Genomic DNA, 27,324 nt, shown 5'->3' on the forward strand with positions numbered 1-27,324 from the left:
AGCTTATCACAAACCGCTATATGCTCTTAAAAATAAGCTATAAGCTCGTGAGAAAGTGACCGTTACCAAACAGGTCTTTTTTAGTCAAATGAGCTAATAAGACATAAGCTACAAACTATAAGCTCAAAAGTAGGCCTTACCAAACAAATTTATAGGGGCTATTTTCAAACATTATAGACTTCGCCCAAATTTTTTAACACGGTGACAGTAAAATATGAAGAATCCAAAATTACAAGGGTTATTCTTACAGAGGCTATTTTCAGACCTCGCCCAAATTACAAGGGCTATTTGACATATTAACACCAATTTAAAAGAAATATAATTAATCTAATATAATATAATATAATATAATTGCATGTCTCCATGTCGTGTGGAACACCAACACTTTGTTAATCTAAAATGGAGGTGCTCCGGACAATTAGATTATTTTCGTTTTTGAACAGATTTGCTTATCTTTGTTGATAATTATATGCAGAGAGGATTGCATAGCCGGAACAAGAAAGCCATGGAGTTTATTGCCAAAGGATGGAATGCTTTGAAGGAGGTTGATAGAGTTATTGATTATTGTGAGCTCAATGATAGGCGTCTCATCCCTCTTCTTAAAGTAATCGCCGCTTTCTCAAATAGTTACTACCATTTGCTTCTTTATTTTAAGATCTTATATGACAGAACAATACATAGATAGACCTTTGCTTATTTGAGGTTCATAAATAGACAGCAAAGGAGAATTTTGAGCTTGCTTTGGAGGCTGACAACACCAATACTCATGCTAGGTATTGGTTGTCCAAATTGCATATGAAATACCATGTTCCTGGAGCAAATAAGGCTGTGTAAGTCAACTTTTTTGTCCTCCATTTTGTCTTTGTTTGTTCCGGCTTTACCTATTTTCAATCAAAGAAATGTATCTATACTATGCCAAGAACAGATCATTACATGTGTTTCTGCTTTGCTATGATATTGTTTGTGTTGGTCTTCTTTCTGATGTGAACTCGGCTGAGTAGCTATCCACAAGAATGGCAAAGTAAACATTAGACTATAAATGGAATGAAATGTTTCAATACATTATACAACAACAACAACAACAACAACGCCTTATCCCACTAAGTGGGGTCGGCTACATGGATCAAATGCCGCCATAATGTTCTATCAAAGACCATATTTGGATCCAACTCATTGACCTCTAAATCTTTTCTAATGGTTTCTCTAATAGTTTTCTTAGGTCTTCCTCTACCTCTTTTAACCTGACTCTCCGCCATTTGATCTACTCTTCTTACCACGGCGTCTACGGGCCTTCTCTCTACATGTCCAAACCATCTAAGCCTATTTTCTACCAACTTTTCTACTATAGGTGCTACCCCCACTCTCTCTCTAATGATGTCATTCCTAATCCTATCATGTCTAGTCTTACCACTCATCCAACGCAACATCCTCATCTCCGCTACGCTTACTTTACTCTCGTGTTGGCTCTTAATCGCCCAACACTCCGTACCATACAACATTGCCGGTCTGACTGCTGTCCGATAGAACTTTCCTTTCAGCTTAAGTGGTACTTTCTTATCGCACAAAACACCTGAGGCTCTTCTCCATTTCAACCACCCAGCTTGAATACGATGATGTACATCAGCTTCTATTTCTCCGTCATTTTGTACTACGGACCCAAGATATCTAAACCGTGTAACTTGGGGTATGATATGATCTCCAACTTTCACCTCTAAGGTAGACCCACTTCTCCTTTTACTGAAGTTACATTCAATACATTATAAGTCTCATTTTTTTGAAGACTGACGAAGTAATTGTTTAAAACACAATTTATTTTTCTTTTTGTCACCAATGACATTTATATTAGTTTTGTGGTTTGATTTTTTCCCCTTTTCCCTTGGCAACAGAGCGGCAGCATTATTAGTAGAAGCAGCAGATATGGGTGATCCTGATGCACAGTATGCATTGGGTTGTCATTTAAGAGTTGAGGTGAGGCTAATCTACACCTTATATTGTTAGAAATTCGTTTAAGTATATTGCAGCCAAACATGAAGAGTTTGAGTCAATCACTTGAACCATTATTCATTCATCCATGCCTCCTCAAATTACTATGTGCAGATTTATTTATTGTAGATTTAGGTTGTATTTTAACTTTTTTTTGGTTAACGAATGAGGTATATGACCTTGGTGAGGAGGATGGTTGGCTATCTGCATACAAAATGGCCTGGGTGGGATATCATGTGTTCTTAATGCTGAATTACTAGTGGTTCCTTGGTTCTTATGTCTTGCCCGATTATATTTTTGCAATTATATTTGATTTCTATGGTTTACTTGAGTAGAATACTTCTGCTATGTAATCTTGTTCTCCCTTTTTTCAATTTTTTCATGTTTCATAACTGAATACATTAGAAAGTACGAAGATCCTCAGTTTTTGTTAGTTTTTTTTACTGAAATGTTTTAATATATATATTTTTGGAGACAGAATGAGGATATCCATTCAGATCAACAAGCTTTTTATTATTTGGAGAAAGCTGTGGATCAGGTATGTTACCTTATGTAAGTTGGATCTTGTCACAATTTCAAAATGCATCACAAAACCTTATTGATGTATGTTATTTGTTCCAGTTGCATCCAGATGCTCTTTACCTTTTGGGTGCTGTATATTTGACTGGTGACTGTGTTAAGAAAGATATTGCTTCGGCATTGTGGTGTTTCCATAGGGCATCAGAGAAGGTAATATATCAATTAATCAAATTTAAAGAACTAATTTTCTTTAAAACCTTGCACTGTGTATTAAGCATTTTTTTTCCTTAGTATTTATGGACAAAATGTCTTTTCGTGCTTTTTCACGTGTGGTGAGTTAGAGTGAGTTCAGCATATATTGTGTCATTTGTTTATGCTGTTATGAATTCTTGTTTGCACTCCCTCTTAAAGTGAATACATTATCACACCTGACAGTTTTGGCATGGGATGGAGTATTTATAGTTTTATAACTTCATGAAAAGCTTAGAAGAAGTTCAAGTGTTACATGAGATATGAACCTCTAGAGTTTCATTGATCACTCATACGCTGATTCCCAGTAGTTAAAGTTTTTCAAAGTTGCACTTTTAGTCCAATTTTTCTTTTAAAACTTATACTGGTTTACTGAAAGCTAATGTGACTTGAATTAAGTGTGATTTTGTTTGAACTATATGTTTGATGTTTGTTGCGACTCAACAAAGAATTGTATTCTAAAATTACTGGCCCTAGCCCTAGTATGAGAATTTCATTTAAGATTCAGTATGCATGGAGACCTTGAAAGGTAACATTTTTATTTTTATTTTTTGCTGTTGGCCTAGTGGTCAACACATACTCAAATAGACACACACAGGGATGGGGAATTTTGGTTACCTGGGCTATTTTGAAAGGTAACATTTGGTCAGGAACCAGGAGCTTTTAAGCATGGTTTATACTTGTGATTTATAGCATATAATCAGGGAGGAGGTAATACTGAATCTTGATGACCCTTTAGCCGAGCCATAATTAAAGGAGGAAGTATTTTGTTAAATGTGTTGATTGTATAAATATATATTTCTCATGATCAGGTTTTACCTAGCTAAAGACAACACATTTATTTACTTTTCACATGAAAATGTTCGATTATTATAAAACTTATCTTAATCTACCCGAGTTTAATGGAATATATTTATGTGTTTGTAGGGCCATGCTGGGGCAGCTATTGCATATGGATCTCTTCTTCTTAAAGGTCAGCTCATGTTCTGCATTCACTTTAGAACTTGGTATGCACTGTTTGTGTAGAAAATTTAACCATGCATCCGATCCCATCCCCACTTCCTTTCATGCTGCACTTGGTTATGGAGTATATTACTGATGCTAAGACCATATTTTCATAACAAGTACATACTCAGAAACTATAGGCACTTAGCTCTCTATAATGCCTACCAGTACACCAATTAAAAAGTAGTTTTCTACAAAAGATGTCTTTTATTGATTGAATCAGAATCAAGATCCTACCCAGGACCGGGAAGGGGGCACTAGGTCTTAGCACGGATTGTAAGATCCTACTAATTTCACAAGTTAGAAGTTTACACGTTTTTAATAGGAAAAAGTTAGATTATCAAATGTATGCCTTATTTTTATTAGCAAACACATTTTTAGGGTTTTTTTAACCTAACTCTGCGTTTTTTCTAGAACCAGGTCGCGTTCCCGAGCACACGCATCTTTTTCATTGAATCGCTATAATTGTACAATCCAGCCGATTTTACGGCTTTATCGGCGACTCTTCTATGACCATACCATTTTCAATTTTTGCCTCGCACGAGCTTGCTCAGAGGCAGAAATATCGTGTTCTCAGATACACATTCACCTAAAGAACATGTAATAGACGTCAATAGCTTAGATGCTGGCTTATTTGTACTATAAAGCAAAGTAATTTCAAATAGGTTAAGATGTAGCAAAGTTGAAACAATTCCTGATCAGATTAAGCAAGTGACAACCAAAAATGGAGTTAAACAGGCATAAATACAGAATTTACATATTTGACATGGTACCAGAGTAGGTTCTGATTCTGTGACCTTTTTTCTGTGCTTCACTGCTGCCGGCGGCAGCATTTTCGCTTGGAATTAAGAAAATATCTTATAATATCTTTGATACTATATATAGGTATCTTAGAATCAATTTATAATCTTAGAGTATTTTAGATTATCCCTTGGGATTAATTTTATTATTATTATTATTATTATTATTATTATTATTATTATTATTATTATTATTATTATTATTTGTTTCATAATTAATTTATTTATTTAGGATTGAGTCTATGTACCCACTAAGAATTAGTGTTTAGTCTTTCAAATCAAGTTCTTATGAGGTCAATATCAAGTTACTATCAATGATATTCAAGCTCTTGTTATTTTTCTCATCCTTTAAAACCCATAACTTCAACAGTCTCAAACTATGGATTGCTCTTATAACTTCTAACTAAAACCATGTTTGGGAATTATAAACAGGAAACAAGACACATTAATGCCAACAGGCCTTAAAACAAACAATCTTTGTTGGCTTTATATGGCTTGCTTCACTGTACTTTTATGTTTTCTGGCTGATTCTGGTGGGTTGCTTGCATCTCTAGGATGTACTGTTTAAAGTCTGATACTAATGAAAAAATATATTGTGCCTCAGGTGTCAAAATTCCAGAATCATTAATAAAGTTCAGTTTGAAGAGAGGTTCGGCTGCTCAAATGCGAGGTAAGAACAAAGAAAGTATTGCAATTGATCCAGTAGAGATGGCAAAAGAAAATTTCAGATAGCTGCAAAAGCAGGATGTGATCTTGGATTCAAATGGCTTGCAAGGTTAGAGGAGGAAGAGAAGCGGTTACTCACCCAAGATTATTAAGATTACTTTAGGAAATACACTTAGTTTTTGCATGAAAACAATTGTGATTTGTCGGAGTAAGCATTTCTAATGGCTGATGAAATTCCTTTAGAGGAAAATGTGAAAAATTAGATACAGGAGATGTTAATAATTTTATGGGTTAATTATGTTTCTAGTCCCTATAAAATAGCGACCTTGTAAATTTAGTCCTTACTTAATTTTAATAGCATTTTTAGTCCCTATAAAAAAAATTTACTTATAATTTTACTCCCTGCTAAAACAAAGTTTGATTAATTATCCTTAAACTCTTAAATTTTTGAACGATTTTTTTGTGACAAGATTAGAACACTATGAAAGGTTCGTTTACTAAAATTTAGAATTTTCTGACATGAAATGAATTAAATATGAATTTTTTAAAACGACAAAAGTTAAAGATAAAAAGTAATAAAATCTGGATGTAGAAATCAAATTTTGGAATAATTTTTTGCGGACGAACTTTTAGTAATGTTCTAAACATGTCTGCAAAAAATTGTTCAAAAATTTAAGAGTTTAAGCATAAATTAAACAAATTTGAATTGAGTAGGGACTAATACTCGGTGCAGAAAAACAAAATTAGGGACTAAAAATGCTATTAAAATTAAGTAGGGACTAAACTTACAAGGTCGCTATTTTATAGGGACTAGAAACATAATTAACCCTAATTTTATTTATAGGGTTAAATATGTTTTTGGTCCCTATAAATATACCAACTTTTCATTTTAGCCTCTCTAAAATTTTCCTTCAACTTTTAGTCCCTATAAAATTTTCAATCACTACTTTTGGTTCATGTTTTAAAGTAAACTCATATGTAAAATTCATATTTTTGAATAAAGTTTTGCAGAAAAATTCATAATATTATAAGAATCTCTCCCAACAAAATTTAGAATTTTTTAACAAAACATGAATTTAATATGAATTTTTATATTTTTTATGGTTAAAAATTCATATTAAATTTATGTTTTGTTAAAAAATTCTCATTTTTTTTGGGAAATATTTTTACAATATTTCTACACATTTCTGCACAATTTCATTAAAAAAAATACAAAAATTAACTTTAAAATAGGGACAAAAATAGTGATTGAAAATTTTAGAGACTAAAAGTTGAAGAAAAATTTTAGAGGGACTAAAACGAAAAATTGCTTTATTTATAGGGACCAAAAATATATTTAACTCTAATTATATCTCATTACATACGAATTTGTACTTTAATAATAATAATAATAATAATAATAATAATAATAATAATAATAATAATAATAATAATAATAATAATAATAATTGAGTGTACCGAAAAAAATGTGCTATTAGAGCACTCTAGACGCTTCTTTTTCAGCATGATGATTGCAGGAGAGAAGGGTGAGAGCAACGTTGTGCTATTAGAGCTCTTGCACGTCTATACAACGGTCAAATAATTGATAACTAGAGCCATTCTTGCAAGTAGGTTGAATAGGGACATTGGCTGGTTTTCTGTATAAAAACCAATTGCACAAGTCATTTTAGATACACCAACCAATACAACTCTAATTTTCTGCAATTTATCTTCAATAGCAAATTGTATTTTTACATTATGTTCAAATTTGTTCACCTCAACCAACACTCTTACCAGTAGTTAAATAACTTACAGTTGAGGGACTAGGTTAATTTCTTAACAAAATAGGCATTATTGATTAAATATACTAGTACATCATAACAATATCTTTTTATTCTAGTAATTGATATTTGATAATTGATTCAAGCCCCTTATCTCATATATCCCTCTAAAGGAGTGTTCATATGTACTTTGGGAACAAAATGATTAATAAAGTGTCCCTTTGTCTTTGGCAGTCAATGTTCCACATTGAAGTGTTATAGAGCTTTCCGCTTTGTGTGCCTGCCACACCCACAAAGCCTCAAACCCTTCTCTTCCAAAAGTATACATAATACGTAGTATAACCATACTGCACCTCTTTTGAAGTCTCCTTTTCTCTCCTAAAAAGAAGAGACAAATATAAGAGTCAAACCAAACAAAACAAGGACACGCTCCTTGGAATAACCAACAAATTACCATATATCCCGCCTTAGCTCAATGCCCCCACAAACCATTGAAAATCAAGGTATCTATGGATTGCTAAAATATATTTTTATTGAAAATCAAGAAATTATTTATTAAAAAGGTAAAATTTACCATTTAAAGTGTTTAAAAAGTGTAATAAAGACACTCGTTAGCATTTCCTTAGTTATTAAATGATAAGAAATTTGGAAGTTTGATCTCTAACTCTTGTATTTGAAGAAAATTTAGCTGAGAGAAAATAATCCACCTTCTTATGCTCTCAACCGATTCTTCAACAAAGACTAGTCATTGCTAAACTACATTAAAAAAAAATACTTATATTTTGTTTCATAAAGAACTTTATGTGGTTCTTATTGTAATAATATGACCTCAATATGTGGCTTATAAGTGTGATGATGTCCTCAACTTATATGCTGATTTGATGTCCTCAACTTATATGCTGATTTTGTAAAGTTGAGTTATACTCAACAAAAACCTATATATGATTTGATATACTACATTCTATTAGGTTTCCGTTATCAGATGTTCAAATCTAGGCATGAGGGATGTGTTGTAAAAATCACATTAGAAGAGATATAACATGAATATGAGTTTATAAGTGGGGGTTGTTCTCACGTTACAAGACGTTTTTATTAGGTTGAGTTGGTCCTGACTCCACTACCAAGATGAAATAGTTTTTTCTTAATATTATTAATAAATAAAATATATATTTTTAGAACAAAAGTAAACCTAATAATCCACCGGTAAAATTTGTCAAGTGTTCATATGTGGATCTTTAAGCTAGGAGGTATCCTGATATGTAGTAGGTAGAAAATTAAAACCCTTTTCCTAGCATCATTGCCTCACATATGAGAAAAACACAACACCTAAAAGTAAATTATTTCATTTTAAAGTAATGATGATAATCAATTTCTAAACGCTGTTATCTAAGATGGGTGTTCTTCAGTCCACACTTCTCTACTTGATTTTATTACATTCATTCAACATTGTTGCTTACAAAGATCAAGAATGGAAGAAAGCCACTGCAACTTATGCCAAAGACACAGAAGGATCTCTAATTACTGGTACTTTTCTTGCTCCTCCTTTGGTTCATAACAGCAACATTAATAGTCTTGTTTTGTCAAATGTACATGATTTTGTCCTCGTGAGCTTAGCTCAGTTGGTATGGACAATGCATAATATATGCAAGATCCAGGGTTCAAACCCCGACCACCACCAAAAAAAAAAAAATGTACATGATTTTTGTGTGCATGTGATGCAGAAGGAGCTTGTGGTTATGGAGATCTTCACAAAGCTAGCTATGGAAAACATAGTGTTGGATTAAGCACAATTTTGTTCAACAGAGGGAGTACATGTGGGGCTTGCTATGAGATCAGATGTGTTGACCATATCTTGTGGTGTATGCTTGGAAGTCCTTCTGTTATTGTTACTGCCACTGATTTCTGTCCTCCTAATTTTGGTCTCTCAGTTGATTATGGTGGTTGGTGTAACTTTCCAAGAGAACATTTTGAGTTGTCACTGGCTGCATTTGCTGAAATTGCTAAGGGGAAAGCTGATATTATTCCCGTTCAATATAGAAGGTAGATAGATTTTTTTATAAGTGTTTTTGGGATGTTTTTGGATAAACAACTTAATTAATCTCTTATTTGGTTAATGATGTTTATATAAGCGCTTATGTATAAACAATTTTTATAATCATAGAATACTGTCCTTGAACTGTTTTTATATAAACGTTTTGCTCAATTACACATTTGGTTTTTAACTTTCATTTTAGTTCCTTGTGTTTTTTAGTTTCATTTTGGTTGTAATTTAAGAGACTAATCTTAAATTGTAATTTAATTTAACCTAATCTTTTTTGCCTCTTTTTATTAGCTATGTTATAGAGCTTATTAAAATAAGTCAGAAAATAATTTATAAACATGTTATAAGTTTTCTTATAAACTCTTCCAAATTTTTGTTTTGTTTGTGCAAATGTGATGCAGAGTGAAGTGTGAAAGAAGTGGAGGGTTGAAATTCACAATGAGTGGAAGTTCTCATTTCTATCAAGTTCTGATAACTAATGTGGGGTTAGATGGTGAAGTTTTTGCTGTGAAAGTGAAGGGATCTAGAACAGGATGGATACCAATGGCAAGGAATTGGGGAATGAATTGGCATTGCAATGTCAACCTTCAACATCAGCCTTTGTCCTTTGAGGTAACTAGCAGCACTGGAAAAACACTCGCATCTTACAATGTAGCACCTCCAAACTGGCAATTTGGACAAACATTTGAAGGAAAACAATTTTAGGCTTCAACATGGTGTCATTCATATATGTAAACAGGGATAAACTTATACAAATTATGATTCATGGAATCATGGTAGACCAAAAACGGTATATTTGCTCATGTTTCATGATCAAAGAATTGTGCAAGTGTGGTTGAAAATGATGATTAAAGAACATTTTGTTATATAAAATTGAGCCAATGGTATACACAACACAAAGTCATACAATTCCATTGACCAAAAAAGCAGTCATTGACGAAGTCTATTAACCAAGAAGAGCAACTCATTTTATTCTCCATCATGCAAATTTAATTACTCTTTTGCCTTTGCTTTTTATGGTAGATTAAATTTTTCTGTTTGATAGATTTTACATTTTAATTTTAGTTTTAATTTAGACCTTTATTTTTTTAAAACTATTTAGTCCCTTATACCCGAACTGAACTGAGGATATGCTGCCCTTTGAATAATTGTGGATAAACGTATCCAATACCGATGAAAATTAGTTATACGTATAGTTCACAAAAATATAAAGTATTTTTTACCCGGTGTAATTTTTACTCTATTTACAAAGTTATATATGTGGTTAATTTTCATTGGCCATTAATCATGATCGTATCTTATTTCGTATATATTACCGTAATATATTAAAATTTATGTCCACCAAAATGCATAGTGTCTTCTGTTAAACTCTCAGGCTTTGTTTGGGAGTTTGGAGGGGAAAGGAGGGGAGAGCTTTGGGGGGTTGGAAATATATAGAAAAATGGACAAAAAATTCACATTTTTTAAAAGAACAGTTTTTTAGAGAATGATAAACTAATACTTATAATTAATATACTTTTACTTTTAAGAATATTATAACAACATAAATTGAATTTGAAAAATTCATATAAACCCTCCATAACCGTCCAAAACCCTCCTCCAATGCAATTTTTGAGTTCCCCCAAATGAGGGGGATTTTTTATTATGAGTAAAAAATTAACCTCCAAAGCTTTCTCCTCCCAATGTCTTCTATTTCTTCCACTTGCTCCTTCCTTTTTTCCAAAACCCTCCCCTTCCATTCCCTCCAAACTCCCAAACAAAGCCTAAGGCTTTGTTTGGGAGTTTGAAGGGGAAGGGAGGGGAAGGATTTGGGGGGTTGGAAATATATAGAAAAATGGACAAAAAATTCACATTTTTTGAAAGAACAGTTTTTTAGATAATGATAAACTAATACTTATGATTAATATACTTTTAATTTTAAGAATATAATAACAACATAGATTGGATTTGAAAAATTCATATAAACCCTCCATAACCCCCCAAAACCCTCCCCCAATACAATTTTTGAGTTCCCCCAAATGAGGGGTTTTTTTTATTATGAGTAAAAAATTAACCTCCAAAGCCCTCTCCTCCCAATGTCTTCTATTTCTTCCACTTGCTCCTTCCTTTTTTCCAAAACCCTCCCCTTCCATTCCCTCCAAACTCCCAAACAAAGCCTAAGGCTTTGTTTGGGAGTTTGAAGGGGAAGGGAGGGGAAGGATTTGGGGGGTTGGAAATATATAGAAAAATGGACAAAAAATTCACATTTTTTGAAAGAACAGTTTTTTAGATAATGATAAACTAATACTTATGATTAATATACTTTTAATTTTAAGAATATAATAACAACATAGATTGGATTTGAAAAATTCATATAAACCCTCCATAACCCCCCAAAACCCTCCCCCAATACAATTTTTGAGTTCCCCCAAATGAGGGGTTTTTTTTATTATGAGTAAAAAATTAACCTCCAAAGCCCTCTCCTCCCAATGTCTTCTATTTCTTCCACTTGCTCCTTCCTTTTTTCCAAAACCCTTCCCTTCCCTCCCCTCCAAACTCCCAAAGAAAGCCTTAATGTCACTAATTTCATGAACTTTATGGTTAATTTACTATTAAATGAGAAAAACGGTTTATTCTCTCTTATTATAAATATAGGAAATCCATTTTCTTCTTCTCTCCTATGCCATAAATACGTTTTCATCTTTTTAAACTCTTGATCCGCTAATTTCCATATAAAATAATACTTCATCTGTCTCAAATTATAAGTCGTTTTTGACATTTCACATGTATTATAGTTTAGCATAAGAGCTACCTCTTCCAACCAATTCTTAGAAATATCGACTCCGACCAATAAAGTTTTATGAAGATTGACTTTTAAGCTCAACATTACTTCAAATAATAGCAGATTGACCTTAATGATTATGATATTCGACCACTTCTTTTCACTGATAATAAATGTGTCGTTGGCATATTGTAAGGGACTTAACAGCTATCGAATTTGAATCCTGTGAATTGACCCTCTTCCACTGCCTTCCTCGACCACATATTAAAACCTTATACAACTACAGTAGAAACGCTTTAAATTAATACTCGGTAAATTAATAAACTCTCTAAAATAATAAATTTGTCCGGTCCCGATTTGGGCCAATGTAAAAAATTGAAAAACTCGATAAAATAATAAGATAATTTTTCGGGAGATCCCTTTATAATTTTCGGTCCCAAGAAAATCATAAATTAATAATTCATAGAAACTGAAAAAAAAAATATATTACTAATTTACTGTACTTCAAAAGTCATTATTGATTTCCAATGCATATGAACACAGTAGTTACTAATTTACGTTGAGTCTCAAGGTTCGCTGCAACGTAATTCTAAGAGGCATAGACTAATTTTCCTTTTTGTTTGATATGTACAGTATAATTACTTAAAAACTCTTTAAATTAATAATTATTAATTTATCGATAAATTAATAACTCTCTAAATTAATAAATTTCTTCGGTCCTGACATTATTAATTTATAGAGTTTTAACTGTATTAGGAAAAACAAAAGATCTCTTAGTCTCAAACCTCAACCCATTCCAAATTCTTTTATTGATTACTATTTACTAAAACTGAAATTGTTGATTACTTTAAGCATTCTGATATCCATTTCCTCCACTTCTCATGTTTATTAGATACTTCTATTAAAAAATTGTAAATAAATGATGTGTACCAATATTAAAATTCAAAAATGAATTTCTCTCCTGTAAATGTCTTTTTTTATTGAAATTCTTTTGTAAATGTTTTTAAAAGTTCAAAAATAATTTGTAAATTTTTTCAAAAATTGTTATCTCGAAAAATATAATTAAAATGGTCTTCGAGTGACACGTTAAACACACAGTTGAAGAAAATGGTTACACATGTCATGAGACTCAAAATCAAAACAGCAACAGTACTACGATCTCCGTCTGCACTCCTCACTCACACCCACCCGAAAGCCATGTCAAATCGATTCTTTCCCAATCCCATGCCCGAATTCATACCCGAATCAACTCCTTCAACCCAACAGGAACTCCAAGAAGCAGTCACCGTCACAACGGGCGGTGACTCACTCCTCAAGCTCCTCGCTATGCCTCATGCTCCACTCTTTGAGCGTCTCAAACGCGCTGCATTAGACCTCAAAGAAACTGTACCCTATTCATCATATCATCTTCTCTGTTTTTCAATCATTCCACACACGTCTAACAAGTCTTTGTGTTTGTTTGTTTGTTTGTTTGTTTCAGATAGTGATGGAAACATGGGGCTTAACTGGACAACATGTTGTTGACTTCACTCTTTATTGTGGTCTTCTTGGCACTGCTTTTCTACTCTTCAAGTCTTACCACGTCACTTGCAATACCAATGATTTAACACTTTGCTCTCAGATTGTCAAGTCTTGTGATGCTGCTTCTCTTTCTTCCAGGTTCATTCACCGTGTTTTGTATTATACCGTGTTGTGTCTCTATTTGGTGGTTATATTTTATTAGCCTCTATTTGGTAAAAAAAAATAAATAGTGAATAATCGATAAACAGTTTATATCGGATATGTGACAAGTTAGTTTATAGTTTATCGTTGATAAGCTAGCTTATAACGGTCCTTCAAAACAAAAAAAGCTAGCTTATAACGGATAAACTAGCTGTCAGCTGATTAGATTTGTAGTGTTCCATAAAATTAGCGGTTGAATTAGTAATGAAAATGATATATTTAATTAATATTTAATTTTTTCCAATTAAGATCATGGTGCTAAAATTGAAGCTACTTGTTCAAAACTGTACTAAGCTAGTCAAAATAAGTTATATGGTCATCAGAAAGTGACGGTTACCAAACGAGTCTTTTTTAGTCAAATGTGCTTATAAGACATAAGCACTAAACTAAAAAATGGCTCTTGCCAAACAAGACCCGTAAAGTAGTTTTGAACTTTGAATTATTTGTTTGCAGGGATGTGACTTTTATTTGTGGACGTGCTGGTGTTTGTGCTCTTGGTGCTGTGGCTGCAAAACATGTTGGTGATGACGAGTCCTTGAGATACTACTTGGCTCAGTTCCAACAGGTATTGCAATGTGACTATATTACTTTTAGAATAAATATCAAATCCTTTGCAATTTCCTTGCAGATCAATACAGTCTTTAATGAAAAATAATACACAAATTAGTCTTTGAAATTTTTACAAGGGGCTCAATTCAATTGACTAATTTGTCCCTGTATGAAAATATAAGGGACTAATTTGATGTTATTTATTGTCCCGGATTGAATTGGGCTGCAAGGAAATTATGAAGGATCAAAATGGGTTTTTACTTTTTAGTCTTATTTGTTTGTAGTTTGTCTTGCTAGCTATGTAGATTGAGAGTCACATGGTGTTTTCTATCTGACACGTGTTTGGTTTCCGACACGATTACATTCAATTACTTGATACTTACATTATCTTAAATTATTGTTTGTATCTGCTTTCAATATCTTGTCCGGGCGTTAGTGTCTGTGCTTCATACTATTAAGATTGGGTTTCCATGCAGACTGCATGCAGTTGCAGAATTGATGCAGCCAGGCGTCATTGATTTGTCACGTGACGTCCGATTCCGATCAGACGGTCCAGAGTTCAAAGTTGGTAATTTCAGTTTTTAAAAAATTGAAATATGTTTCTGTAATGGACCGTCTGATCTCGATCGCATGGTTATGGATCGCCTTAATGCGTGACCTTGTTCAATATCTATAACTCTAGTGGTTTATGGGTTGAGATTATTTTTTTGATTCAAATATTACACGGAATTTTGATTCAAGGTTTATGGGTTGAAATTTAATTATGGGAATTTTTTTTTTTGGTTACATTTAAGAGAAATGATATTTTGACAACCACTTTTTGACAACTTTTGGACAACTTTCTCTCTCATACTCACATGATGTTGTTATCCTCTCTCTTCATTTTTCTCTCTCCATTGTTTTTGGCCAATAAGAAGTGAGAAAAACAAGGTTGTCAACAAAGTTGTCATCAAATGGATGTCAAAATATCATTACTCTACATTTAATTATGGGAATTGGAAAATATGAAATTGAAATCACCCCAGGAACCAAATCATAACAAATCATAACGGTAGTTTACCAACTAATCATTTCTATTTATTGACTTAACAAACCACCGCTCAACTAGCTTGACTAAGCCTTATTGTCGTGGGATGTAGATTAAGCTACCGAAGGATCTTCCTGATGAGTTGCTATACGGGAGAGGTGGTTTTTTATGGGCATGTTTGTTCTTAAACAAGCACCTTGGTCAGGGAACAGTTCCTTCCAGTTATACTGTGAGTCTGTTCTCCAACTCTTTATTTTTCCCTTTGTCAAATTGTACGTTTTGCATTGAATTGGGACAAAGAGTCTATAAATATGATGAGATCGTGTTTCTGAATTTGTTTTCAGGCCACAATAGTGGATGAGATTATAAAGAATGGTAGGGCATTGGGTCAAAAGAGAAAATGTCCTTTGATGTTTGAGTGGTACGGAGAGAAGTATTGGGGTGCTGCACATGGTTTGGCTGGGATTATGAATGTTCTTATGGATATGGAATTGAAGCCTGATGAGCTTGAGGATGTTAGGGGTACTCTTAAATACATGATACATAACCGCTTTCCTAGTGGAAACTATCCCTCGAGTGAAAAAGATAAGAAGAGCGATGTTCTTGTGCACTGGTGCCATGGAGCTCCTGGAATGGCTCTCACACTTGTCAAAGCAGCTAAGGTCATAACTTGTTCAATAAATTCCATTGATAACATGTTTTTTTAAGATAAAATCTCCACATAATCTGGCGAGTTGCAACATGATTTGTGAAAGAATCACTTCATTGCATTTGTTGTTTAGGTGGATTGAACGCTCATTACCGTTTCATTATTGATGATTTATTAGGCTACGAGTACTCCTCTAAACATTTTTTTCTCATGCATATGCTAGTATAAGTACTGAGTTTTCCATCTCATCCATTTCTAGTATTGAGAATTGTCATACAAATAGCATCAAGGAACAAGGTTTTTAAATCATGGTTGTGTACCAATTCTTGATATTGCGCATAACCACGGTCAAATGTGGCTTATTTGGTCTAAATTGTGCTCTCAATCGTGGCAGTGTAGTAAAATAATCTTGAGGCCAAGGCCCAAAACCTTTTTTAAAAAACCTATATAGGAATCATCTTTGTTTCTTCCCTTTCATTTACCACTTACTTGTTTGTAACTTTAGGAAAAACAATCCTCAGGTTTTTGGAGATAAAGAATTCTTGGATGCAGCTATGGAAGCAGGAGAGGTAGTTTGGAGTCGCGGTTTGCTCAAGCGAGTTGGTATTTGCCATGGTATCAGTGGGAATGCATATGTCTTCCTGTCACTTTACCAACTTACCGGGAACACGAAGTATTTATACAGAGCCAAAGCTTTTGCATGCTTCTTACTTCATAGAGCTCATAATCTGATATCTGGAGGTGAAATGCATGGAGGTGATAGACCCCATTCACTGTTTGAAGGAGTAGGAGGCATGGCTTATCTCTTTTTGGACATGGTTAATCCTTCACAGTCTAAATTCCCTGCTTATGAACTATGAGAATATACAAGTTTTGGAAGTCATGCTGTTACATAACCAATGTAATTTGACTATAATGTAAGTATGTAACAAAAAAGAGGAGAACCTAAGTATACCTAATTCTGTAAATTTGATTATGTGAGAATTGAGTACTTTAATCACAGTGCATGCTTGTTTATACATCATGTTTTTTCTTCCTCCAATACATTTTTTGAATTCTCCAAAATTAAGAAGATTTTGTATTATGAAGAAAATAAATTTTTTCCTAGTTTTATTTATTTGATGAATGGCTCTCTTCCATGCCTTTCCTTTTATTGTTGATGGGTTGTTTGTTCTTGCTCTTCCTTAACTCTTGATTTCATCAAATGAGGCTTCAGCTTGTTTACATCTGATTGTTGAACTGGTTTCAGGAAGAATTCTTCAGCTCCCTCTTCAAAACATCTGATACAATTACAAACAATTAGTCCATAATATGTGAGACTTCACATTTTACAAACAATTAGTAATGTGTTATAAGATATCATGTGCTCACAACTGCATTTGATACTTGATTTCAACAAATGATGTATACAATTTTCTCACCTGCTAATCCTTGATGGAACATTCTCTGAAGACATAATCACAACCGGTATGTCTTTAAAAGATTTGGATTCCTTAGAATCAAAGAATTGTTTAGCTTTAACATCAAGTTAACAATTTTGGTTTGAGCTTTGTTTTCTTTATAATTTTGGGAATATCCCAAATCAGTAATCACTAATCAGAGATTCAGAAGTGATTTTTATTATTTTGATTCGAAAATCCAAATCACTTCTATTTAAGAAATATGATACTATTTTTCAAATTCTTACCTAAATAGAAAAACAAAATAATTTCACAAAACTTTTTGATACATTCAAATTTTGAAAATGAGCACAAAATTATGGAAAAAGTTAATGAAATTCAAAATAGACAAATCAAATAAAAAGTGACAAAATCAATTTAAAAAAGTATTGCAATATCTCAAGAACCTACCTTGATTTTTCTGAGCAGATCATAGCCAGTCATCCCTGGCATACAATAATCTGTTATGATCAGATTTACATCTACATCCTGCATGAATAATATGAATCAAATATTAATACAAACTTATACATCAAAATAGTCTAAGCCATCATAATATTAAGAAAAATTGTTTGAGAATTTTACCCCATGAACTTCTGAAGCCACATCCTCAACCAAACCAAGAAATTTTAAAGCCTTACTAGCAGAGTCCATTGTAGTAACTATCATTTCAATACAAAACCACAAAATAAATAATAATTATCATTTGTCAATCTTAGTAACAAAAAAATCACACCTTCAACAAAATAGTATATTGACCATACAAACTATGCTCATATGTTTTTTTCCCCATCACATTACATCTTTACAATATAATAAAAATATAAATCAAAATTAAAAAAGTAGCATAGAAAAGTACCATGAAAAGAAGAAGTTTTGAGGAGTCTCTCAATCAACATTCTATCAATAATACTATCATCAACAGCCAAAACATGGAACTGAGTCTCTGCAGCCATACCCATTACTTAAAAGATAATATTTTTCAAGCCAACAAAATGAGAGAAATGTGAAATAAATAAGAGAAGAAAGCAGAAGGATTAAATTGTAATGAATCAAAATCAAAATGTGCCATTTTAAATAAGAGGCTATCATGGTCAAAAAGATACATAATCCTGATAGGATATTTGACAGTTTGAAAGCGGTATCCTGCAGATTTCATCCAGAATCTGAAGGATCCTCAATGCTTATTTTGAATTGAAGAAACAAAGACGGTGGCGTTGTTTCACCAAATTTTTATATAAAAAATATCAAATATTTTTTTTACATCATGATTTTTTTTAAGAAGACAAAATATATTAAATCAACAGAGCTCACACCCGCATAAGAGTGCTAAGTTAGGACTCAAAAGAAGTTACAGCCAAATACATAGGAACAAAACCAACACTAGCTAAAATAATCGGACATAACAAGCTAGGAATTAAAGTAAGACACTCAATGGGATTTTTTTTTCTTTTTTCTTGAAGAAGCTAAATTAGCCAACCCAATTTGGCATTGGAGAGTATTGAACCTGAGGTCTTGAGGAGGAGCACACTCTCAAGTCTCAAACCAATAGCACCAGACCAACCCAAATGGCTTAACCACCAAATGAGATTAGTCTACCAATATTGAAAATCGAAAACTAAGTTACTTTTTTTTGCTTGTAATCACTGAAAAGAGAAGAGCTTCACATTGTCCACCTTGCAAAGATTGATCTTTGTGCCAAAAAATACAGTTATTCATTTCCTTCAAAATAATCCATACAGACGACAACCAGATCCCATGGAGAGCAAATCAAATTTTTCTAGAGTCACCTTCTAAATTTGTAAAATGATGAAAATGGTCTGAAATTAGCAACATGTCCACCATAAGTATGCCAAGCCACAGTCACACATGCATCCAAATGCTACCGTAAATTGCACAACCTACAAACAAATTATTTGCACTTACAACCTGACCATAACCACTCAAACAAAGACCTGAAGTTTGCTGAATAATTTCACGAGTTACCCATCATTGGTAGCTGATTTAGTAACAACCACCATGTGAGCAAAGAGACCTTCAGAGGTACCGCTTTATGCCTCACTGTGTCACAGTATTCCAACCTACCAGTTTGCAACGCAGAAGAAAGCAAATGATAGGCTCCTCGGACGGAGTACCCTTTGCTTGGATCAAGACTCCAGATCCCACTTGTCTTCCACACCATCCTGCAAGAAAATGTTAGACAACAAAAGACTGTACTCCACCATCTGCTCCTCCTCCCATGACAAAAGCCTTCCCCGCCACTACAAACCATCTTCCCCATCACCCCGACCCTAGTGTACACATCTCAGCCACCGTCACTGACTGGTTTTCTAATAAGTCATATAAGCGTATAAACTTGTCCCTCAACACATTACTCTTTAATTACTGGTCTGACGAAAATAAAGTCTTGGCCTCATCACCAACAACACACATTAACTCTTCTTCAAACCAACTCTTAACAGCTAATCCTACACCTCTACGAATGACGATGATATTCCTTCACCACCTTGAACCTGATCGCCCTCCCTCTTTAACCTTACCATTCCCTTCCCATACCTAGCTACAAGCATCTTATACCAAAAACTCGACTGCTCCACCTACAATCGCCAACACCACTTCCTTAACAAAGATAACCATCCATTCAAAAAAACATCGAAATAGAAACGCAAAACGCCAAAACCACTCCTCACCAAGAAAAGCTTTTCTCCAATCCTTGTTTGCCGCCAACTGAAGAAACCCAATCTCAAATATGGGTTTGCTACCATACTTCCTAGTCTTTCGTGTTGGACACCTGCGCAAGTTCAAATCCCTTCACGAATTTGGCAAGTCTTCAATCACCATTCATCAAGGTCAAGTTCAGTCTCATTAAATGCATAAGTGTTGGTGGCCTTGACGAAATGGTCCCTGGACCAAAACTTTGGGGGACCTTCCCATGAAGGTCCTCCGCCATAAAGAGGCGCATTCTCCAATGATTTTAAAGGACCAAAATGACTATTAAATCTTATTTAATATAACTGCAAAATATTTAATTACTCTGATATATTTACAATTTTACATTTTTTATATAAAAAATGAGATAATAGCCATTTTTGTCCTTAAATGTGTAACGAGTAGCCACAATAGTATTTTAATGTATCGAAATTTCAATAGTCAATGATTGTGTACTCTCTTAGTCAAAATAGTCTTTTAATGCTAGCATTAACTTTTTCTATATGGATTGATATGACAATAATTAAATATCTATTGAGAGTGGATAATAAGTAAATGTATTGAAGAAATGATATGACAATATTATCATAGCGTTTTAACGTCAAAAACTATTTGGACTATTATAATTCACAATTATGAACTATTTTAGAATTTCAACTCAATTCATTTTAGAATTTCAACTCAATTCATAATGAAAATGATTATTTACCCTATAAAAATATTTAAAATTCTTTTTTTTTAAATAAAAATATCAAATTTAAGGGTTAAATATGTTTTTGGTCCCTATAAATATGCCAATTTTTCGTTTTAGTCCCTCTAAATTTTCCTTCAACTTTTAGTCCTCCAAAAAATGTTCATCTTCACTTTTGGTCTATCCTTTAAAGTAAACTCATATGTAAAATTCATATTTTTGAAAGAAACTTTATAATATTATAAGGATCTGTCCCAAAAAAAATTAGAATTTTTTAGCAATACATGAATTAAATTAGAATTTTTATATTTCTATTATAAGTGATTTTTGCAATATTCTACACAATTTCATTAAAAAATACTCCCTCTGGTCACTACTATAAGCAAAATTTCACTTTTTAGATACATTGAATAATTAATGTATCTAGTCTTATTATAGACTAGATACATTAATTATTCAATGTATCTAAAAAGCGAAATTTTGCTTATAATAGTGATCAGAGGGAGTATAAAAATTTACTTAAAAATAAAGACCGAAAGTTGTGATTGAAAATTTTGAAAACTAAAAATTAAAAGAAAATTTTAGAGACGAAAAACTGATAAATTTATAGGGGTGAAAATAATATATTTAACTTAATTTAATCTACTTGTCTGGTTAGTATTTAATTTATTTTTTTAAAATTTATGGCGTCCATGTCATTTGAGTTGGCAGAGAAGTGTCGTGAAGAGAAGCCTACAACGAAGGAAGGAAGAAAATGGCAGAAGCAAATAGCAGAGAAGCCCAACGACGACGAAGAAGAATTCTCCAACAAGGATCTGACCGTCTTGCCTTCATTAAGGGTCACATCCAAACCCTCCCTACTCCCGGTACCTTTCTTCTTTCATTCAATCATTCAATTCCAAACCCTATAATTCTGAAACTTCAATTTTAATTCATATAACTTTTTTTGTGCAGATTTGCAAAATCAGGATGCTTCTGAAATGAACATCACCCATACACCTACTTTTCCTGAACAACAACATACTCAAACTGATGAGATTTTAAGTTTCCCAAATTCTGAAATTCAACCTGAACCTGAACCCGAGCCTGAACATGTACAACTACTACCACAAACACTTCCAGATTCATTTAATGAAATTCCTCGGCAACAAACACGTGCCGAGGAACCTAGAAGTTTCAATTTCATAAACCCGAGCGACGTGAGTCATGCAATTGATGCATCAAAGACTATCCGTCTTTGTTGTTCAATAATCGTCGCCTTATTGGTTGTTGCGTCTTATCTAGGATTCTCATTGATCAAAACTGTGATAAGTTTTAGACCACTTTACTTGGTCCTGCTTACCAATTCAACGTTTGTTGTTTCGAAACTTATTTCTGGGAAACAACGAGGCCTTAATGAGAGGTCGAGGACAAGACTGAACGGTACGGATTCTTCTGATCAGTGGGATGGACAACAAATTGCCAAAACATTGGAAATTGGCTTGGTGGTGAAGAGTGTGGTTGATGCCGTGTTCATGGATTGTGCTGTCTATGCTATTGTACTCATATGCAGTCTTTCGTTTGTGCATCCGTAAAACACAACGGTTTCTTTTACTTGGTTTGAATTTTGAACCCTTTTTCTTTTGTTCATTGACTTTGGCGTTTTTGTGAATTATCGCTCAGCTAGGATTGTTAACTATTAGTTCACTGTTAATTTGATTGTTTCTTTTGCTTCGACTACTCATTGTCATATGTTTCTTGCTCTGTACTGAAGGCATCATGTATCAATTCATTACACTAACTAAACTGCAATCTAGGAAATACATAAGTTGTTACCTTAGAATGCCTTGAGATTGGAATTAAGGAATGGTTGTTCATTTTGGGTAGGTTGAGTGTATAGCAGAATTCGACTATTTTGAATGAGTATTTGTATACTAAAACTGGTCAATGAATACAATTTTTTTTAGTGAATACCAATTGTTGGCATTAGGCAATTCAGTCCCCCTAAAATCAATAAAACTTGAAAATCACTCTTCGAAATGAAAATCATTGATCACATTACTTCATTTTTAAGTCGGGCGATTTAGTCTCTGAAATTGTTTTAGAGAGACTTGTGTGATTGGGATCTTTCAGTTTTAGAGATTATTTTGAAATGCTGTTAGTTAATTTCTAGGGATAAATTATCCCAGCTCTAAAATTTCTGTAACTAGATTTGCAACTTACTCATTTCTTTCTTATATTGTTAGTTTTTTATATTAGGCCTAACTCATACATACATATCCGGCTTGTAAGGTGAGTGGTGCCATTCTTTATAATATCTAGTCCTACCTTATCATTAAGATATGAAGGGCTTAGTTTTTCAATACCCCCACACCCACACACACACATCATATTAGGATCGGTGCATAGATATAAATGGTGGGTAGCCCGAATAATTAGGCTCTGATACCGTGTTAGGTTTTTATATTGGGCCTAACTCATCCCTAGCTGATCGGCTTGTAAGGTGAGTGGTCTACTCTTTATAAACTCTAGTGGGACCTTATTCTTAAAATATGTGGCACTTGGTTTTTTCAATATATATCCACTAAATTGTTGTATATAAAGTACTTGCAATCAAACTGAGATAGAGGTTTTGGACTTTATTTGATATGAACCCTCTGAGAGGTTGCCATATGATCAATGTTTCACATGGCTCTCCCCATTAGCTGCAAGTTTTAGAGCTAGATAGTTTACAATGTTTGGCATGTTATGCTGCCTAGAAATTACACCAACCTTTTATGTGACTGTTTATCGTTCATTGCAAATAAAAGATAAATATTATTTCACCTGAGGTGGGATGAGACTTGAGAGGAGGGTGTATGAAAGAAATAGTGAGCGAATAAAATGGAGATTTGAAAGTTATAAGGGTCGTTTAGCTTGACTTCAAGTTTTGTTTCTTTAGGCTCTAAATGATAGTTTCTTTGGTGTCAACATACATTCAGAGCTTTTCAACATTGAACCTAACATAGCATATTATTTGTATCGCTTAAGCTACTATCTCATTGTGAGTCCTGTGGAACATATTAGTCTACAAACTATTTAGCATAAATGCTAGTTTTGAATATGGAAGAGGGTAATTTTGAGTCTGTTTACCTCTAAGGAACCTGCCGTGCATATCCGAAACCCTGTTTTTGGTATACTGATGCATGGGTTGTAAGGTTTTAATTGGAGAGCCATAGTGATGGGGAGTTAATGGGATCTACAAAGTCCATGCTTTCCTGATCATCAGCTGATAGTGGTACCACACTGATTTTTCATAGTGAAGTGGCTATAATCTTCTTCAGCCCTCCCAGGATCCTGAAATGGGTTGATAATTACTATCAACACATTGGAAGGAATATAAAAATTATGATGCTAGATGGATGTTGTAAATGCTACTTACTACCTGGTAATGTAGAGGTAAAGGTCCTTATTGTTTGTTGCTTATATAAACAAGATGGAACTCGTAAAATCAAGATAACGAAACTGTATTTTATTGAATGACAAAGGTGAGCTCAAAGGCTCTATAATGGTGGAATAACAGAAAAGAAAAAGATAAACCAGAGTGTGAACACTCCTACTAGAACACAATGCTCCCTAAGCATGGAGATACTCTCCTAACCAACTTCTAACAATATTTCTTAGAGTTAAGAATATCCCTTCAAATCAAGGGATGTGCTAACTGACTCTTATTTTTTTAACTTTCTAGAATATGTGTAGGTGTATACGTGTCCTAGTGTATGCGGTTTGTCGTCCTTCACCTGAACCAGAGCCAGAGGCTCTTACATCCTCTTTCACTCCCTTATCGACTGCTCAGTACTAGTTAAAGCTGACTTTCAATAAGGGAAAGTATAATACGAAATACAGGCATTCTGGTTTTCTGTGTTTTCTTGTTATACTATTTCCGTCTATTTGAGATATATGTTGTACTTTGCTATGTGTCCATACATAGGAATTTTGTGGAGTATCGAGTGCGAGAAATAGATAGAGGGGAAATGGTAAATATAACCCTTTTTAAATGAATTTTGCCTGCGGTACCGGTACCCAACCAAACTTTTCGGTACCTAGGAGGAACCATTCAATAATAGGAACAATATTGGATACTAGACAACCTATTTTGACCTTATACAAGAGAAAATATTGTGTTTTTCTTTCAATTTTACCATCCACTTGATTATTATATTCAATTTCATTGTTCATTGCAAATAAAAGAGAAAACAGACACATTGACGCTAGTCTAATTTATTATTGGGTTAAATAAATTTTATTACTACAAAATTTGCATAATTTGGTTTTGCTCTCTACAAAATTTTCCTTCGAATGTTATGATTGTCGAAAGACTCATCGCATATGTTAAAATGTTAAGAACATGAAACAATTTTAGCTCAATTATAATTATCTAGAGTTTAAATACGATGTATTGATAATTAAAAAAAAAAACACGATGTATTGATACTTTAAAAAAGGTTTATACTTGACCAAAAAAAAAAAAAAGTTTATATATAATCAAGCAACTAGACTCAAGTGATTAGTAAACTTCTAAAGGATGACTTGTTTAGAAAAACCTAATTTCGATTATTGAATTGAACAATTCTTTACGAAACTTTAATTACCTCCCAATCGAACATCGTATTATTAGAGTTTCTTTCTCAAGGAGGGTTAAAAACATACTTAACCTTCAATTATATCGTAGCATTATTTTTTAAAATACCAATGCAAATATCTACATAGTTTCCTTATAAAAAGATCGACTTTAATTACCTCCCAATCGAACATCGTATTATTAGAGTTTCTTTCTCAAGGAGGGTTAAAAACATACTTAACCTTCAATTATATCGTAGCATTATTTTTTAAAATACCAATGCAAATATCTACATAGTTTCCTTATAAAAAGATCGACTTAGTAAAATATTTTGTGCATCTTCTATTTTCTCATCATAAATTAGTTAATTCACATATTAATTATACAGAAAGTAATTAATCATATCATATAACGTTTCTGTGAAAAAACTTATTAGCATATTCTTCAAACTATGGACTTCACTAAAAACTATGGAAAAATTCATAATTAATTGATAAATAAAATAAAAATAAAAATAGAAGAGAAGTTAGACAAATTCAGTATTTTGTTGAGATAAGAGTGAATTATAGTGTATGTAATAATCCCTCAAAAAAAAATTGTATGACTGTATGTAATAAAATAATGGTTAATTCAAGTTTTATTCTGTCAAACATATTGGCGTTCTCAGAAAAATATACGCGTGTTCCAAAAATTCTACACGAAAATTATTATTTCTTTTTTTAATAAGAAAATTATTTGTATTTCTTTAAAACAGTCTAATCTATCTCTGAAAAAAAAAAAAACTGTACTGTATGCAGTTTAAAATGTAATTACTATGCACGCAGTAAATAATTGTTCAAGTATTTTTTTCCCTAAAAAAATTTGTACAAGTATTTTTATAATTAATATTATCACATAACAAAATAGTAAAAGACACCCTTGAGAAAAAATATTGAAAGAGCTCTAAAAAAAATGGTGAAAGACACGTATACAAAAAAAAACAAAAACGCACGTATATAATTATTTTACAATTTTGTTGTATAAAAATTGTTTTACACTATTTTTTTTTTTGTGGGCAAAATTGTTTCACTTTCTGTACGATATTCGTAGCAGTCATGTTTTCTTTTGTCGGGGAGATTCTTTTAGCGTCGGTGTACCTAATATTCATGGGTTGCAGGTAATGGCACTCATTTCCCTTTCACATTTTAAAAGGGATTCTGCATACTCCATCAGTAGAAAAATAATTAATTGAAGGATAAAAATATAAGATAACTTCAATTCTACGACGACGTGATAAGCATCATTGATACTCTCACTCTATAATGTCCCTTTGGTTCGAACTCGAATGAAGGCGTCCTAACAATTTTGACATTGGCGGTTGAGCTACGCTTTACGGACAATTCTACGATAGTTTTATAACCTTCTTTAAGACTGAAACAGTGTTATAACTGTTCTCTATTATTTCAAGGGTTAAATATGTTTTTGGTCCCTATAAATATGTCAACTTTTCGTTTTAGTCCCTCTAAAATTTTCCTTCAACTTTTAGTCCCTATAAAATTTTCAATCACTACTTTTGGTCCCTATTTTTAATTTAATTTTTGTATTTTTTAATGAAATTGTGCAGAAATGTATAAAATATTTTAAAAAAAATTCCTAAAAAAATTAGAATTTTTTAACAAAACACAAATTAAATATGAATTTTTAACCTTAAAACATATAAAAATTCATATTAAATTCATGTTTTGTTAAAAAATTCTGAATTTTTTTTGGAGTGATTCTTATAATATTTTGAATTTTTCTGAAAAATTTTATTAAATAATATGAATTCTACATATGAGTTTACTTTAAAAGAGGGACCAAAAGTGAAGATTGAAAATTTTATAGGGACTAAAAGTTGAAGGAAAATTTTAGAGGGACTAAAACGAAAAGTTGACATATTTATAGGGACCAAAAAGATATTTAACCCTTATTTCAATTCATGTAACAACTCATAATAAGTAGAGCTTTCCATATCAGAAGGAAGTTTCATCATCTTGCCTGTAAAAGGAACTTGTACTGTTAGCTTCATAATGACTTAAGTTCTGTTAGCTTCATTTTTCACACTCTGGATGTACTGAAATCTTTTCAAGGAATTTGTTGCCGGTCATATTATGACATTAAGCATATATGATTCTAGATCCAAAAAAAAGAACACAA

General features: G+C 32.8%; 3 protein-coding genes and 2 pseudogenes across 5 annotated transcripts; 4 read left to right on the forward strand and 1 right to left on the reverse strand.

Moving 5' to 3' along the window:
* The first annotated feature begins 467 nt into the window (after window positions 1-467).
* On the forward strand, window positions 468-5,540 carry LOC146929394 (uncharacterized; annotated as a pseudogene). The gene is made up of 7 exons (XR_015006031.1): window positions 468-604; window positions 715-830; window positions 1,887-1,968; window positions 2,462-2,521; window positions 2,605-2,712; window positions 3,679-3,724; window positions 5,161-5,540. The product of XR_015006031.1 is annotated as an uncharacterized LOC146929394 (transcript).
* Window positions 5,541-8,232: 2,692 nt separating this feature from the next.
* LOC146929395 (expansin-A20-like) lies at window positions 8,233-9,917 on the forward strand. Its single transcript, XM_085701353.1, has 3 exons — window positions 8,233-8,506; window positions 8,704-9,022; window positions 9,425-9,917. Exons 1-3 carry the CDS (start codon window positions 8,374-8,376, stop codon window positions 9,726-9,728), a joined length of 756 nt encoding a protein of 251 aa, XP_085557479.1. The 5' UTR covers window positions 8,233-8,373; the 3' UTR covers window positions 9,729-9,917.
* Window positions 9,918-12,875: 2,958 nt separating this feature from the next.
* Window positions 12,876-16,750, forward strand: LOC146929396 (lanC-like protein GCL2). Its single transcript, XM_085701352.1, has 6 exons — window positions 12,876-13,170; window positions 13,265-13,443; window positions 13,960-14,071; window positions 15,195-15,311; window positions 15,427-15,744; window positions 16,253-16,750. Exons 1-6 carry the CDS (start codon window positions 12,892-12,894, stop codon window positions 16,589-16,591), a joined length of 1,344 nt encoding a protein of 447 aa, XP_085557478.1. The 5' UTR covers window positions 12,876-12,891; the 3' UTR covers window positions 16,592-16,750.
* LOC146929397 (two-component response regulator ARR9-like) lies at window positions 16,624-18,265 on the reverse strand (annotated as a pseudogene). The gene is made up of 5 exons (XR_015006032.1): window positions 18,030-18,265; window positions 17,756-17,832; window positions 17,582-17,659; window positions 17,153-17,223; window positions 16,624-17,011 (listed from the first exon to the last, which is right to left on the reverse strand). The product of XR_015006032.1 is annotated as a two-component response regulator ARR9-like (transcript).
* Window positions 18,266-21,263: 2,998 nt separating this feature from the next.
* Window positions 21,264-22,286, forward strand: LOC146929398 (uncharacterized). Its single transcript, XM_085701354.1, has 2 exons — window positions 21,264-21,436; window positions 21,525-22,286. Exons 1-2 carry the CDS (start codon window positions 21,325-21,327, stop codon window positions 22,142-22,144), a joined length of 732 nt encoding a protein of 243 aa, XP_085557480.1. The 5' UTR covers window positions 21,264-21,324; the 3' UTR covers window positions 22,145-22,286.
* The last annotated feature ends 5,038 nt before the right edge of the window (window positions 22,287-27,324 follow it).

This window comes from Medicago sativa, chromosome 4, assembly GCF_051527215.1.
Source record: "Medicago sativa cultivar Bolivia chromosome 4, Bolivia_mono, whole genome shotgun sequence".
Taxonomy (NCBI): Eukaryota; Viridiplantae; Streptophyta; class Magnoliopsida; order Fabales; family Fabaceae; genus Medicago; species Medicago sativa.

What these genes read in the sequence shown, in the direction of transcription:
- LOC146929395 (XM_085701353.1), top strand. Translation starts at nt 8,374, where the DNA reads ATGGGTGTTCTTCAGTCCACACTTCTCTACTTGATTTTATTACATTCA. An exon ending in AGAAGGATCTCTAATTACTG is followed by an intron (nt 8,507 to 8,703) that starts GTACTTTTCTTG and finishes CATGTGATGCAG; the next exon opens with AAGGAGCTTGTGGTTATGGA. An exon ending in ATTCCCGTTCAATATAGAAG is followed by an intron (nt 9,023 to 9,424) that starts GTAGATAGATTT and finishes AATGTGATGCAG; the next exon opens with AGTGAAGTGTGAAAGAAGTG.
- LOC146929398 (XM_085701354.1), top strand. Translation starts at nt 21,325, where the DNA reads ATGGCAGAAGCAAATAGCAGAGAAGCCCAACGACGACGAAGAAGAATT. An exon ending in CCAAACCCTCCCTACTCCCG is followed by an intron (nt 21,437 to 21,524) that starts GTACCTTTCTTC and finishes TTTTTTGTGCAG; the next exon opens with ATTTGCAAAATCAGGATGCT.
- LOC146929396 (XM_085701352.1), top strand. Translation starts at nt 12,892, where the DNA reads ATGGTTACACATGTCATGAGACTCAAAATCAAAACAGCAACAGTACTA. An exon ending in ACTTGGCTCAGTTCCAACAG is followed by an intron (nt 14,072 to 15,194) that starts GTATTGCAATGT and finishes CGTGGGATGTAG; the next exon opens with ATTAAGCTACCGAAGGATCT. An exon ending in CAGTTCCTTCCAGTTATACT is followed by an intron (nt 15,312 to 15,426) that starts GTGAGTCTGTTC and finishes ATTTGTTTTCAG; the next exon opens with GCCACAATAGTGGATGAGAT.